Source organism: Pristis pectinata, chromosome 31, assembly GCF_009764475.1.
Source record: "Pristis pectinata isolate sPriPec2 chromosome 31, sPriPec2.1.pri, whole genome shotgun sequence".
Lineage (NCBI taxonomy): Eukaryota > Metazoa > Chordata > Chondrichthyes > Rhinopristiformes > Pristidae > Pristis > Pristis pectinata.
In genome coordinates this window covers 7,227,387-7,242,578 of record NC_067435.1, presented here as the reverse complement: position 1 = coordinate 7,242,578, position 15,192 = coordinate 7,227,387, and the positions used below count along the sequence as shown (strand labels likewise).

General features: G+C 47.0%; 1 protein-coding gene across 1 annotated transcript in view; it reads right to left on the bottom strand.

Moving 5' to 3' along the window:
- Positions 1-3,527: 3,527 nt before the first annotated feature.
- notch3 (notch receptor 3) overlaps positions 3,528-15,192 on the bottom strand; it is a 168,322-nt gene continuing 156,657 nt past the window's right edge. The window contains exons 31-34 of the mRNA XM_052041847.1: positions 13,336-13,640; positions 12,532-12,679; positions 10,659-10,756; positions 3,528-8,015 (exon numbers count right to left, since the gene is read on the bottom strand). Coding sequence (XP_051897807.1) covers positions 6,642-8,015; positions 10,659-10,756; positions 12,532-12,679; positions 13,336-13,640 — 1,925 coding nt within the window. The 3' untranslated portion in view covers positions 3,528-6,641. The remainder of the gene's footprint in view (positions 8,016-10,658; positions 10,757-12,531; positions 12,680-13,335; positions 13,641-15,192) is intronic.

Here is a 15,192-nt window from a genome sequence, read left to right as displayed (position 1 = left end):
AAAGACATAGAGAACAAAGGGGAGCTTAAATCATTCAAAGGGCCATGACGTAGAACATTGCGGCACAGCGTTAATGTGCACAGTGTCCTCATTTGCTGTTGGACCCTTTACCTCATTTGGGGCAGTTTTCAGGCTTAATAGCAGGGCTACACGGAAGGGGTGGGGGAATGAGGGAGGTGGGATTGCACTGTGGGAACTGACAGGCTGAATGGCCTCTTTCTGTGTTGTAGTGTTTTTTAATGCAGGGTTGCTTTAGTGTGCACAGTTGCTGAAAATTACTTCAAAAGAACTCAGCCAACCAAGCAGCATCTGTGGAAAGAGAAACCAGTTAACGTTTCGACTCAGTCGGGGAACGAGCATCTTAATGGGAGTCGAGGGTTACGAGCTGAGGATTTTTTTCCAAATTAGACCTGGCGTCGCAGGTAGACAGGGTGGTGAAGGAGGCTTTTGGCACACTGGCCTTCATCAGTCCGGACATTAAGTATAGAAGTTGGGATGTTATGATCCAGTTGTACAAGACGTTAGTGAGGCCACATTTGGAATATTGCGCTCAGTTTTGGTCGCCCTGCTATAGGAAAGATGACATTAAGCCGCAAAGAGTGCAGAGGAGATTTACAAGGATATTGCCAGGACACGAGGGACTGAGTTATGGTGAGAGGTTGAGCAGCTTGGGACCTTTTCTATTGGAGCATTGGAGAATGAGGAGTGACCTTATAGTCTATAAAATCAGGATACACATAGATACGGTCAATATGTATGCTCTTTCTCCCAGGGCTGGGGAATCAAGAACTAGAGGGCATAGGTCTAAGGTGAGAGAGAAGAGATTTAATAGGAACCTGAGGGCCAACTTTTTCACCCAGAGGGTGGTCAGTATTTCAAATGAACTGCCAGAGGAAGTGGTTGAGGCAGGTACATTAACAACATTTAAAAGGTACTCGGACAGGTGCATGGATAGGGAAGGTTTAGAGGGATATGGGCCAAAGGTGGGCAAATGGGACTAGCTTAGATGGGAATCTCGGTTAGCATGGACCAGTTGGGCCAAAGGGCCTGTTTCTGTGCTGTGTGACTCTATAACTGGACATACCAGGCAGGCAGTTGTGGGAAAGCGGGAAAAAGACTTGTAGATGCTATTGATGAAAAGCTGGGGACAAATGCAGTAACACAGAGATCACCCTGACCAGATAATGGTTGCTCAAGCCAAGCCTGACAAATGGGTGTCACTGAGCCTGGGGTGGGTAGCCGGGGTGTAGGGAGTAGCCATTCAGGAAGTTCAATGGCCAACAATGAGAACAATGCCCATCATCCATTGTATAGCTGCACTAATCTGAAACATTAACTCTTTTCCTCTCTCCGCTGACGCTGCCCAACCTCCTGAGTATTTCTGGCATTGTTTTATTTCAGCTTTCCTGTGTCTGCAATATTTTATTTTTGCTCTAATAAATATATTTTGACAGAGTGAGAAATATACTGTTACTGAAATGTACAAAAGATTCACAGCATTGTGTCAGGAAGTAATTACAGCTTGACAAATTGACATAGCCAAACTTTCCTTATAGATGTAAATATTTAAGTTTATTGAGGGCACTAAAAATATGCTGCAAATCACCATAAAACTGTCTCCCTAAATGTCAAAGACGATTGTCAGGCAGATCCACATCCTGAGTGGTGTGCGGGTCGGGGGATCAGCTGACAGACTTCTCCCCCTTCAGGTGAAGCCGCAGCTCCTGCTATTCCAAGGCGGATTCCCATCCAAGACCCGTCTCTACTTAGCTTCCGAGGTCCAGATGGGTGACAAAAAATAGAAAACAAATACAACTGCAGATGCTGAGATCTGAAATGAGAGCAGGAGCGCTAGAAGAACTCAGCCAAACGGCATCTGCGGAAAGCGAAACCGGTCAAGGTTTCGGGTCAGCAATCCTTCCTCAGAACCGGGGGGAAGAGCAAGTCCACTTTCCGTCCTGATGACCACAACCATTGACTCCAGCTAAGAGACTCTTCCCCCAGTCCTGAGGAAGGGACGCTGAGCCAAGGTGTTAACTGGTGTCCCTTTCCACGGGTGCTGCTGGATGGGCATAGTTCTCCCAGTGTTTCGGTTTCTGTTTCTGATGGGCGTCAGGCCTCAGTAATTCCACCAAGCTGCAGCACATTAAAGGATTTATAACTGTTCCAAATCACGTTTTGATTTGCATCATAAACCTTGTTATAGAAATATAAAAAAGATACAGGTAAGAAAAAACCTCATACTCAAATAGATAGATAGCACAGGAACAGGCCCTTCGGCCCACAATGTTGTGCCAAACTAATTAAATGAGTAATGAAATGCCTAACTAAACTAATCCCTTCTATCTACACAATGTCCATATCCATCCATTCTCCACACATTCATGTGCCTATCTAAGAGTCTCTTAAGTGCCTCTATCGTAATTGCCTTCACTACCACCCCTGGCAGCGCATTCCAGGCACCCACGACTCTGTGTAAAAAAACTTGCCCCACACACCTCCTTTGAACTTACCCCCCCTCACCTTGAATGCATGCCCTCTAGTATTAGGCATTTCAACCCCGGGGGGAAAAAAGATACAGGCTATGCCTCTCATGATCTTATAAACTTCTATCAGGTCTCCCCTCAGTCTCTACCGCTCCAGAGAAAACGACACTGGAAGTCACGTCAAAACTTGGTTCACCAGATTTCACACCATTCCTGAACAAAAAACAATCAACAATTGGAGAAACATCATTCTGGAGAATTCCAGTTATAAGGAGAGATTGGTTAGGCTGGGTTTGTTTTCCCTGGAGTGGGGAAGGCTGAGGTAAACACAACTATGAGGTAGATAGGGTAGATCGTAAAAATCATTTCATGGTGGGGTGTCGAAGAGGCCATAGGTTTCAGGTGAGAAGGTTTAGAAGAGAATATTTTCAACACATCTCCTTGAGGAAGTCCGGATTCCAAGTCTGTGGGCCCAAGGCAAGGGTCTTGCTACTCTGCTCATGGGATCCAGTGAGGCAGCGGTAACTTCCACAACTTCGCAGCTCTGAAGCCTCTGAGGGTTAAATCCAAGGTAACACAAACTTAACCCCACTCAAGTAACTGGAGACATTGGCTCTAGGGTTGAAAGCAAATGTAACTTTATGACATTTAATTTAAATGTCTTTAGGTGTGCGCTAATTGGAGTATTTACATTATTTTCAATTTTTAATTTCTGAGGTTATTAAATATGAATATCTCTGACATTCAGTGACAGTCAATGAGTTAGGAGGCAGGACCTCGGCAGTTGTCAGAACCGTTGTGTGAGAGCAGCTAGCTGCCTGTACTAAGATAGGACCAGAGCAACACTGGAATTAACAGCCAAGCCCAGGAACAGGTGAACAGTAATTTGGGTGAAGGGAAGATCTTCCCCTTTGCTTTCCTTGGGACATATTCCCGAATTTACAGCATTACTGCAGATATCTCCCTCTGTGTGTGTGTGTGTGTGTGTGTGTGTGTGTGTGTGTTTTCATTGCAAACAAACTACTTGAGAGCCACAGTGTGTAGTTTCCTACAGCTTTATTTAGAAGTATATTCACCTCACAACCTGTACTTCTTGCATACAAAAGATGTGACTTAAAATACTTTTCTGTACAGATTAAAGCTACAATTTTTTTTGTAAAAAGTCTTGAAGTATTATAAAATACCTAGAAAATCCTTCTAAGAATAAACTGCCAAGTACATTGGCTGTGTTTCTGTGTGATATATGACTAATAGGAAATAGAATTTTTATTTTGAGTACATAAAACATTTCAAACAACAAAGTACTTTTGAAAGGAGTAAATGTTTTTTTTGTTCTTCAGTTTGATTTATTTACAGTCTGTTTTCTTTTTAAAAAAATCAGTATGCTATAAATGTACATTCTACTGTTTTGAGTTGTTTTCTGACCAAGAATATTGAGAAAAAATATATAAAATATATATATAGGTCCTTCATAATTTCAGTCCTCTCTGGAAGTAACCCAGCTGTCTGGTGCTCTCTCTATTTGCTTTGCAAGAATTAAATAGAGAATCCATGTGATTTTGAATTAGCTTTACCTTGTCTGTTCCACCCATGTTAGAAACAAGAGAAGTGAAACCAAGATAACCAGCCTCGCTCATCCTCACCCCCATGCCTGTCCCCTCCGGATGAACATCTTTACCTTCCACACCTGCATCCCTCTACAGAACATCTCCCACACCACTCCCCATCTGACTCACTTCCTGCCATTTGAAACTCATTTCCTTTTCCAGCTTATCCAGGCCCATTTTTTGTGGTTCAAAAATTGGATATAGAAAATGTTCTTACCCTCTCCTTCGTGGTCAATGAACCTGGCCAACAACAGGACAGACCTCTTACCTTAGATCACTATTCTCACCTCACCTAGCACAGGAATCTGCCCTCAGGTGAGCACTACCCTCTCTCCCTCTTTTGAGAAGCAATACTATTGTGGTTACAATGGGACAGTCTGTGACCCCATTCGGGATGGGTGAGCTTGACCCAATGAGTCCAAGGCTTGAAACAAACCCAGTGCAAGAGGGGGAAACCTTCCCCCATCCACCTCACACCATCTCAAGCCAATTGAATTGAAGGCATGGTGTTCAGGTTCAAACTCGGATCCCGTATCTCATCCCATCGAGTTTTTTTGGAACGATTCCTCCCTAGGGTGGCTTTCTGACTCCTGGTCGTCAAAGAGTGACCCTGGTCTGGGTGCAAAGGTTCTGGTTTTATAAGCAGCTGCCAATGTTGCCCCCAAAGTTGAGCTACGAAATGCTTCACCCATCCTGGGATAAGGGAGAAGTTTGAAAAAGATTTTACTCTGGATGAACCAACAGGGCTCTGAATTAAATTAGAATAAGGCAACACAATGAATTCACTTTCATACACAAAACTTGCTTTGTACTGTAACTAGTGCCCCTCTGCCCAGGCTCACTCTGAGAGTTTGTATTACCTACTGAGATTGGTTGGGGAGGTGCTGACTCCAGGCCTGATGGGTACAGAGAACAGACTTGAAGAACTGATAGCGAAACCAAACCCTGTTTTTTTTAACCACTGGATGATCCTCCCCATCAAATTAAGATCGGGGCCTCTTACCCTATTGGATGGGACATTTTTTAACAATTAGGAAAATTAGCTGTTCTGCTGTAATAATGTCCGTCACCAGGTTCAGCAGTACAGAGCACCCAACAAAGCTCCAGAAATCTGATCCGAGTGGAATATGAAAGGGATTTCAAAGTCTCCAAACAAGGGCAGTGCGGTTGGATTCCACTCAAACAATTCCCATTACAAATCGGATGGTGATTTAAGCCAAATCTCAGATCTGTCAGATTCACTCCCACAAAGAGGAGCCAGGTTAAGCTACTCAAAGTTCCAGCAACATAAACCTGTTGCCTTCTTTGAAAGGAAATACCAAGCTCACCTTTCTTGCAAATAATTACAGTGGACAGAATACTTGACATTTCTCTTCCTTAAAAAAACAGAAAGCATGTTACCATGCAATAGCTTTGCAAGATAATCATTAATTCACAATGTTTGAGGTTCAGAGCATGGATGATGTGGACTCTCTGAATTAATTGGAAAGCTGCACTGATGATATACTGGCTAATGATAAACTCTGTGGTTAGTGAGCCTTGTGCTACAATGGTCGTGAATCGGGTTGGCTTTTGAGGCCAAGGTTTGCTCTGGTTTCCCAACTGCAGTCTCTGCGTTTTGCATACTTCTTGGTCAGATCTCACAGACTTCCTCCTTATAATGGACAATAAAAAATAACAGTGTTCCTCTGAGACAGTTAAATAATTGTACAATGACACACATGGCAGCATAGCAACTTCCAAAGGCAGTACTTTTTAGCAACATTTTAAACTGAGTAAAAGAACAGGACATCAGAGAAAGAAGTCACATTAAAATAAAACTTCAATAATTATACATAATGAAATGGCAGCGTGTCCGTGCTTGAGGATTTAGTGGTTTAGACAATCACCTCAGGGTTTTTTTTTAAACAGGCAGTTAAACGATAATGCTTACAGATCACTAGAGAGTGTCCAGGCCACGTTTCAGTTCTACGGAAAAGGAACTGAGTTTACTATAACAGGTCAGCTGTGTGCGGCACTGGATACTCCTTATTCAGGAAAGATGGTAGTGTCAGTCCCCTTGCCCAAGTCCTTCTGAAGAAATTTTTTTTTAATATATGTGGGAAATGGCAAACACCGAAGGAAGCAACAGTATGGAGATTGCCTGAGGGTGTCAGCAGAAGGCATGCTAAGTCCAGAGAACCAATAAGCAGAGTAAGGACAGTGGTGGGAGGGGGTTCGCTGGTTTGGGCAATACTGAAGGCTTTTTAACCCTCGGCGAGAGCAATAAAAATGTAACAGGCTGCGGTGCTTTAGGCAGTGACGGCAATGAGGCCAAAGTCCTTCTGGCTTAGTGATTTTGCTTTGTTAAAAAAAAATCTCTATGAATTTCAAAGTTAAAAGATGATCCCACTGTAGGTCCCGCCAGTGTTTACTGCAGAACGAGCTCCTTCACGCCTGTCTCTTTCAGATAATGAGAGGAGGAATCTCAAAAAAATAGAACAGGCCAGGTCCTAATATCCTATAGATACTTTCCTTTTGAAACAATAAAGAAAATGAATGGTGTATCTTATGCAAAAACTTGCATTTTGGTTACTTGCTCAGTCATGTGCTGCATTTGGGCCTGGTGTCCAATTATGGCGGGGCTGGGGGTAGAGTCTGACCAATCAGACATGGAATGTGGAGAGGGGCTGGACCACTGTTCTGGAGACTCCGGTGACGGGGTCAGGTATGGGTGCTCGTTCTTCAGGTGGAGGTAATGTTTGGGAGCGCCGTCGTGCCCCGCCGTGTAGCTGTGCTTCGAGGTGGGAGGCAGATAGTCCTCGGCGGCGGTGTTGCTGTGCTGTTTGAAGAAGGGCGGGATGTTGGCTTGGGGAGGCTGCCCTTCCTGGGGGGAGATGGTCTGGTTGCAGTGGTCTGGTATCCGTGCTATCTCATTCCTTAGCAGGCTCTGCTGGATGGAGAGGCCGCTGGTGGAAGGAGGGATGCACCGTGGCTGTCCGCCGGGAGCTTGGGAGATGGACTGCTGCTCCGCTGGATTCTTGGCCGGGCTCTGCTGGTTGAGGAGTTGAGGTCCGTTGCCCAGGGACCGGTGTCCCTGCAGCGCCAGCCCATGCTGCACAACTTGGCTCTGCTGCCGCATGCTGCCCTGCGCACCGCCGGGCTGCGAGTTGGCGATCCTGCCCTGCCACTCGAAGGGCACGGTGGTGACGGGGCTCACCATGCCGACGCCGAGGCCCAGGTTGGCGGCGTTCAGGAGGCAGTTGGGCTGGCCCGTCACCTGGGCCATGGAGAGACGGGGCTGCATGTGGTTCATGGAGAGAATGGCGGCATTCTGACCTGCCAGCTCGCCGAGGTCGCCCAGCCTGGCCAGGGAGACGGTGAAGGGGCCCTCGAGAATCCCATTGACGGGCGGGGTGGTGAGCACGGACAAGGAGCTGGCTGGGTGCAGTATCCCGGAGGTGGTCATGACCGGAGACGTGGGGTTGGCAATGTAGGCACGCGGCGAATCCAAGGAGTCCACCGGAGACAACGTGACCGAGCTTTCCATGAGGGAGGTCTGACAATCCAAGCTCAGCTTCTTGTTCCTTGCTTTCGCTTCCTTCGACTCCTTGCTCAAGTTGCCGGATGTCCCAGAGGCCGAATTCTTCGAGCTGGGCCTCCTGGCTTTCTTCCCTTGGGGAGTCTGCTTGAGGTTGCCCATGTAACCGTTGGGCGGGCACATGAGGGGGGACATCGAGTGGCTGCCTGGCCCCTGGGGGCTCCGCACGGCGTTGTACTCGTCCAGCAGCTGCACGATGTCATGGTGCATCCGCTCCTGCGCGATGTCGCGAGGCAAGCGGTCCATGTGGTCCGTGATGTCCCGGTTGGCAAAGTGGTCCAACAGCATCTTTGCTGCCTCGAAGCTTCCCTCCCGAGCAGCCAGGAAGAGCGGCGTTTCCTCCTGAAAAACAAGCGGGATGGAGATTTCAATGCTCATGGCAGAGAATTCACACTTTGTCCACAAACATAACAGCAATGGAACGATTAAATCATGAGTACTTAGAGCATTTAGAGTACTGTGTCCAGTTCTGGTTGCCTCATTATAGGAAGGATGTGGAAGCGTTGGAAAGGGTGCAGAGGAGACTTACCAGGATGCTGCCTGGTTTAGAGAGCATGCATTATGAGGAGAGACTAAGGGAGCTAGGGCTTTACTCTTTGGAGAGAAGGAGAATGAGAGGAGACATGATGGAGGTGAACAAAATATTGAGAGGAATGGATAGAGTGGACAGCCAGCGCCTCTTTCCCAGGGCACCAATGCTCAACACAAGAGGGCATGGCTTTAAAGTAATGGGTGGGAAATTCAAGGGAGATATCAGAGGGAGGTTTTTTTTTACCCAGAGAGTGGTTGGGGCATGGAATGTGCTGCCTGGGGCAGTGATGGAGGCAGGTACATTGGTCAAGTTCAAGAGATTGCTAGATAAGCATATGGAGGAATTTAAAATAGAGGGAATATGTGGGAGGAAGGGATTACATAGTCTTAGGTGAGGTTTAAAGGTCGGCACAACATTGTGGGCCGAAGGGCCTGTATTGTGCTGTACTGTTCTATGATTCTATTGGAGAGAACTTCCTCTGAAGGAGGCCAGAACAAGGAACATGAAGTTAGACCGAGGCACATTTCATTCCAAAAGATGATGGCAACCAGTTACTCTATTGGTGCCAGTGGGCATGGGGTGGGGTATTAAGGTACATTGGAATCGAGGTGGGTAAACTCAGGTCAGGGGTTTGTAATCCAGTTCTGGGAAATTAACTACAGTAAAACTCCATTAAACTGGTATCCGAATGTACAGAAATCCCTGTGGTTCCGCATTTGCCTCACTTGTTAGTCTGGAGTAGGCAGGGATGGAGCCTAGAATGTGGGTTGGATGTGTGAGAGGAGTTGGGGCTGGGATCGGGAACATCAGCGTTCAGGAAGGTGGGTAGCTTTATGGCAGGCACGGTAGTGTAGCGGTTAGCGTAACACAATTACAGCGCCAGTGACCCAGGTTCAATTCCGGCCCCTGCCTGTAAGGAGTTTGTACGTTCTCCCCGTGTCTGCGTGGGTTTCCTCCGGGTGCTCCGGTTTCCTCCCACATTCCAAAGACATACAGGTTAGGGAGTTGTGGGCATGCTATGTTGGCGCCGGAAGCGTGGCGACACTTGCGGGCTGCCCCCAGAACACTCTACGCAATAAATGCATTTCACTGTTTCGATGTACACGTGACCGATAAAGATCTTATCTTGAGTGCCTTTAAGCTTCAGCTTGCATCGACAAGTTGAAACGTACAAGTGAAATTTACAAGACATCTACAAGCTGAAACTCACTGGAGCTTAGTCTCCTGCTCCCTTTAAACTCACCAGGTTCACTGCAAAGTTTATTATACTACAGCTCCTCTCCAGGTCATGTGCAGCCTGTCCCCCGGGATGAGCGTCTGGGAAACCGGTGGGAATGGATCTGCCGGCTGCCGTGGGGCTGCAGGCATCTTCTACTGGGTGGGAACTTGGTTCGCGGATGCATTCCCCATTTGCAAACTGTCCGGGTTATGAACAGTTATAAAAAGTGAAGTAGATGCATTCAAATATTATGAGTAACACCAAACAATTCGGACAATCTGCTACTGCCGAAGTTCCAAGAATGCTGGGTTTTCGGAGTTAAATAGTCAGAAAATTCAGGTTATTTGATTCCTTGCACTTGACTGAGTACCGACCACCAAAGCTGTCATAACAGATGTAAAATTAAACCCGACTGGTGTTGCTGAGGGAAGGGAAGGGACCTGCCCAACGCAGTGCTTCCAGCTTGGTCCAGCAGACTAATTATTTACCTTTAATAATAAATATTGATATTATTCATCATTATTAATAATAATTGTCGATTGTACTTGGTAATTATTCTTATCAATCGATGTTATTAAATATTGTCCATTAATTATTAACTACAAAAAGTAAAATTCAACTGAGGCATGGGAAGGGTGCCAACCACTCCAGTCCTCATGGCCTGGGTTAGTGGATTAATGCTCAGTGAACAAGCAGGCCATTGGAGAAGATCTGCTTCCAAGGAACCTGGGATGGAGATAAGTAGAAGTTAGGCAACATGACCCTTACCCCGAGGATAGACTTTGGGGGCAAACTGAGCTGTGTGCTCACATTTCCCATGACTTCGTTGGAGGCTGGGTTGATGTCACCATTGTGGAATTCGTTGCCACAGGCGGCTGCGGAGGCCAAGTCATTGGGTATATTTAAAGTGGAGACTGATAGGTTCTTGATTAGTAAGGGCATCAAAGGTTACGGGGAGAAGGCAGGAGGATGGGGTTGTGAGGGAGAAATAAATGAGCCACGATCGAATGGTGGAGCAGACTCGATGGGCCGAATGGCCTAATTCTGCTCCTGTGTCTTACTGGACCACAACAGTTGGTGTGACACAGGTCAAGGCTGGCAGCAGGGTGCCGCCCTTCTTGTGCGGCAGGCTTTCCTCGTGTTGGATTATTCAATAGCAAAAGTCTATTCCTGGAGCCTGGGGTAAATGAGAGCCTCTGATATTGGTGAGAAGTAGAATGTCCGACGTCCTTACCTTACTGTCTTGCATGTCCTTGTTGGCTCCATTCTTCAGCAAGACCAGTGTGGCATCAACATTGTTCACTGCTGCGGCCCAATGAAGCGCTGATTTACCTAAACATCCAGGGAAAACGACAGGCTCGTTGGTCCACTCACTACAGAACCACAGCAAAGCTTCGATTCTCAGCTTAGTCAGAACCACCTTCACAGGAGGACAATGTGTGCAGTGCTCTCCTGGCCAGTCCCTTCCTCACCTCCCTCCACAAACTTGACCCTCACTCAAGACTCAAGCACGTGGGTCTCGTTCATCCATCACCTCTGAGCTTCTTGGACATTTAAAAAATTCTCTCCCTTGTGTGTTCAAATCCCTGTGTCTCCTCCCGCACCCCCATTCTACACTCTCGTCCCGACAATAATCCATGCAATTCCCACTTCTCCAATTCTTTTAAGATCTATGATTTTCCTCACTCCAACACCTGCAAATGTGTCTTTAGCCAACAGATCCTAACCCCAGGAATTACCCTTATATTGGTATTGGTTTATTATTGTCACTTATACCGAGGTACAGTGAAAAACTTGTCTTGCATACCGATCGTACGGATCGATTCATTACACAGTGCAGTTACATTGGGTTAGCACAGAGTGCATTGATGTAGTACAGGAAAAACAGTAACAGTACAGAGTAAAGCGTCACAGCTACGGAGGAAGTGCAGTGCAGGTAGACAATAAGGTGCAAGGTCACAACAAGGTAGATCGTGAGGTCAGAGTCCATCTCAACGCATAAGGGAACCATTCAATAGCCTTATCATATCCCACTGCCTTTCTCCTTTTTTCAAACCTGCTACTTTGACATAGATAGAGTGGACAGCCAGCACCTTTCTCCCCAGAGCGGCAATGGCCAATACCAGAGGACATGCATTTAAAGTTAGTGGTGGGAAGTTTAGAGGAGATGTCAGAGGTAGGTTTTTTACACAGAGAGTGGTGAGTGCCTGGAACGCACTTCTGTGGGTGGTGATAGAGGGTGATACAATAGGGACATTTAAAAGACTGTTAGATAGGCACATGGACGTTAAAAAAAAGGGTTATGGGCTGTGTAGGAGGGAAGAGATTAATCGTGGAGTAGGTTTATATTGGTCGGCACAACATTGTGGGCTGAAGGGCCCGTACTGTGCTGTACTGTTCCACGTTAAAAATGACCAATCTTTTGGTCGCCACTCCTCATACCTGCTGAAGTGACTGGGCTTCAGCGTGTAATACTCATGCAAGTGGTGCAGCTGGTAAAGTTGCAGCCTCACACCTCCCACCTCCAGTGACCCTGACCCCGGGGAGTTGCCTGTGTTCTCCCTGTGACCAAGGGAGGTTGCCCTAGGTGCTCTGGTTTCCTCCCACATCTCAAAGATGTACGGATTGGTAGGTTAATTATCAATTGTAAATGGCCTCTAGTGTGTAGGTGAGCGGAGAATAAAAATGGGATTGATGTAGGATTAGTCTAAATGGTTGTTCCTTGGTCGGCTCAGTAGATTGAAGGGCAAGTTTCTGTGGTTAGCATAATGCTATTACAGCGCCAGAGACCCCGGTTCAATTCCCACCACTGTCTGTAAGGAGTTTGTACGTTCTCCCCGGGTCTGCGTGGTTTTCCTCCGGGTGCTCCGGTTTCCTCCCACACGCGACACTTGTGGGCTGCCCCCAGAACACTACGCAAAAAGATGCATTTCACTGTGTGTTTCGATGTACATGTGACTAATAAAGATATCTTCTATGAACCACCATTTCTAATACATAAAGGATGCTGGATAATTGCAAGCTGCTAATAGCAACAAATATTTGACCTGATGGTTCTGGATGTGGGTTTGAGTGGATGAGTTGGTATAAAGTGTTCTCCAGTTTACCTATCTCATCAACAGCATTGACGTCAGCATGGCACGCTATTAGTTCCTCCACCATTCCTTCCACAGCAAGTCGGGCAGCGAGAATGAGGGCTGTGGAGCCATCAACCATCCGTGCATCCAGGTCAGTAGCTCGATTCCTTATTAGTATCTGGCAGAGAGAGAACCAAACAGACTTTAACGTTTTTGTATCTGCTACAAAGCAAATATCTATTACTAAAAAAAAGTTAGAATTTAGACAAAAATAAGTCTTGGACTTTTTATGGGGTTATCTACTTTCATTATATCATCACTAATTTTGTTTTAGCAATCATTTTTCTGGATTCGGGCAAGGGTAGCACTGACTGCCCATCTCTAAGCTGCCTTGAGAAGATGGGGTAAGCTGCCTTCTTGAACGGCAATCGGTCAGGTGAAGGGGGTTCCACTGTGCTGTAGGGAGGGAGTTCTAGAGTTTAGACCGAGGGACAATGAAGGGCCGGTGATATATAACCAAGCTAGGATGGAGCATAGGTTGGAAAGTTCATGGGTGGGGTTGTTCCCCTGTGGCTGCTGCTCTTGTCCTATGACGTAGAGGTTGGAGGTCTGGGAGTACTAACGGGTAAATTTTCAAGATGAAAATTAAACAAAAGGATCACACACTTTGAAGAAAAAGTTTATCCTCAGGTCTGTGATGTTAAACACGCAACATAACAGTGTCTACGCACCATGCACCCAACATTCACCAAATGCCAATCTTCTTTGTCCAAAATCATGGGAGCACCAACTACCCCCAGTGTCACCGCACCACTCAGCATCTTTCCACGTTACCTGAAAGACCCCTTGAGCGTCAGCGGCGACGGCAGCATGGAGAGGCGTGCGTCCGGTGTTGTCCTGGGCGTTGGCGTCGGCCCCCGCATCCAGCAGCCGCTTGGCAGCATCCGCCCGGGCGTAACGGGCAGCCAGGTGCAGGGCGGTCTCTCCCGTTCGGTCCGTCTGGGCGCACAGGTTGGCTCCCTGGTAGATGAGGTCGGAGATAATGTTGGCGGAGGAGTCCTCCTGTTCCTCTTCCTCGGTCAAGCCCGTGTCTAGTCCGCCGCCGCAGTAGGAAGCCAACATCAGCGGAGTGAAACCATCTACAAACACAACACACAGAGAGGTCTCAGCTGATCAAGTCGAGTATGTTGTCAGCGCACAGGTACGGTGAGGTACAGGTACAATGAAAAGCTTGCTTGCAGCAGCATCACAAGGCATAAATTATACAAGAGGGTGAAGAATAAAATGTGCAAAACAAGACATTAATGCAAAACAAAAGCACAATCAGAGACATCATCTCAGACCCTGTCCGTCAGCCTGTCCACAGAGATTCCCAGTGCACGCAATGTTCACAGCCAACTCCAGGATACATTGAATTCCTCCCACAGAAGTAGGCCATTCAGCCCCGTGTTGCATGCCTGTTCGTGCTCAACGAGCCTCCTCACTGTTGCCGTGACATTTCAGGGCATTTAATGCACACGGCAGCTGGACATGAGCGACTGTTCCAGTCATTGTCCTAAGAATGCAAACAGTTGCATCCCAGGCCCACGGTCAGCACAGTCAGGTGTTCGGGAATTTCGTGAGGTTTCCCTGGCACCGTAGTCCAGCATTGTGCAGTGCAGCTCATGTTATCCCAGGAGTGCCCAAAGTCAGGAGCACCACCAGGACAAGGTGGTCCAAGTTCCCCTGCAGTGCTTCAAAAGGAGTGTTGCACAGGGAATGACAGCCCCATCCTCCCTGTAGAAATAGCACCAGAGTCACAAAGGGAGGTCGCAGCTGGGAGTGTTCAATTTCCACAAACGTCATTTTCAAATGCACTTTTTTGGGCCTCACAGCTCCAGTGACCCGGGTTCAATCCTGACCTCCAGTGCTGTCTCTGTGGAGATTGCACGTTCTCCCTGTGATTGCGTGGGTTTCCTCCGGGTGCTCCGGTTTTCTCCCACATCTCCAAAACGTGCAAGTTGTTTGGCTGCTGTAAATTGTTAACTGGCTGCTGTAATTGCCTTTAACGTGTAGATAAGTGGTAGAACTTAATGGGGGGAAATTAATGAGAATCTAGGGTGATTAATATGGGTCAGGGTAGGATTAGTGTAAAAGGGTGTTCAATGGACACAGGCTTTATGTCCCTGTGACTCTCAACACACAAAATGACCTGGAAATGGTGGAAATACGCATTTTAATCCGGGAAACAAAAATCGCTGCTGAGTTACCTGATTGAATTTCTTGGCAATCTCTATGAATCCTTTTGTTCTTTTGTCCCCATGTACCCATTGAGTTATCCATATCATTTGATCCCACAATTTCATGTAAATTCCACTTTCTACCAATTCTCTCATTAAAGAGGCTCCTCATTGATGGAGTCCAGCCTGATTTTGATCCTCTCCAGTAGTTCGCCGTTCTCTTCCTGGGTACTTTTTTTGTTTATTCATTCACAGGACACGGATGTCACTGGAAAAGCTGACATTTGTTGTCCATCCCCAACTGTTCCTGAACTGAGGAGACAGTTTGGTGTGCGGAGTCACGTACAGGCCAGACTGGGTAAGCACAGCAGGTTTCCAGGACTCGAGGGCCTGAGTTACAGGAAAAGGTTGGGCAGGCTAGGACTTTATTCTAGGGATGAAGAGGACTGAGGGGTGACCTCAGCAGAGGTGT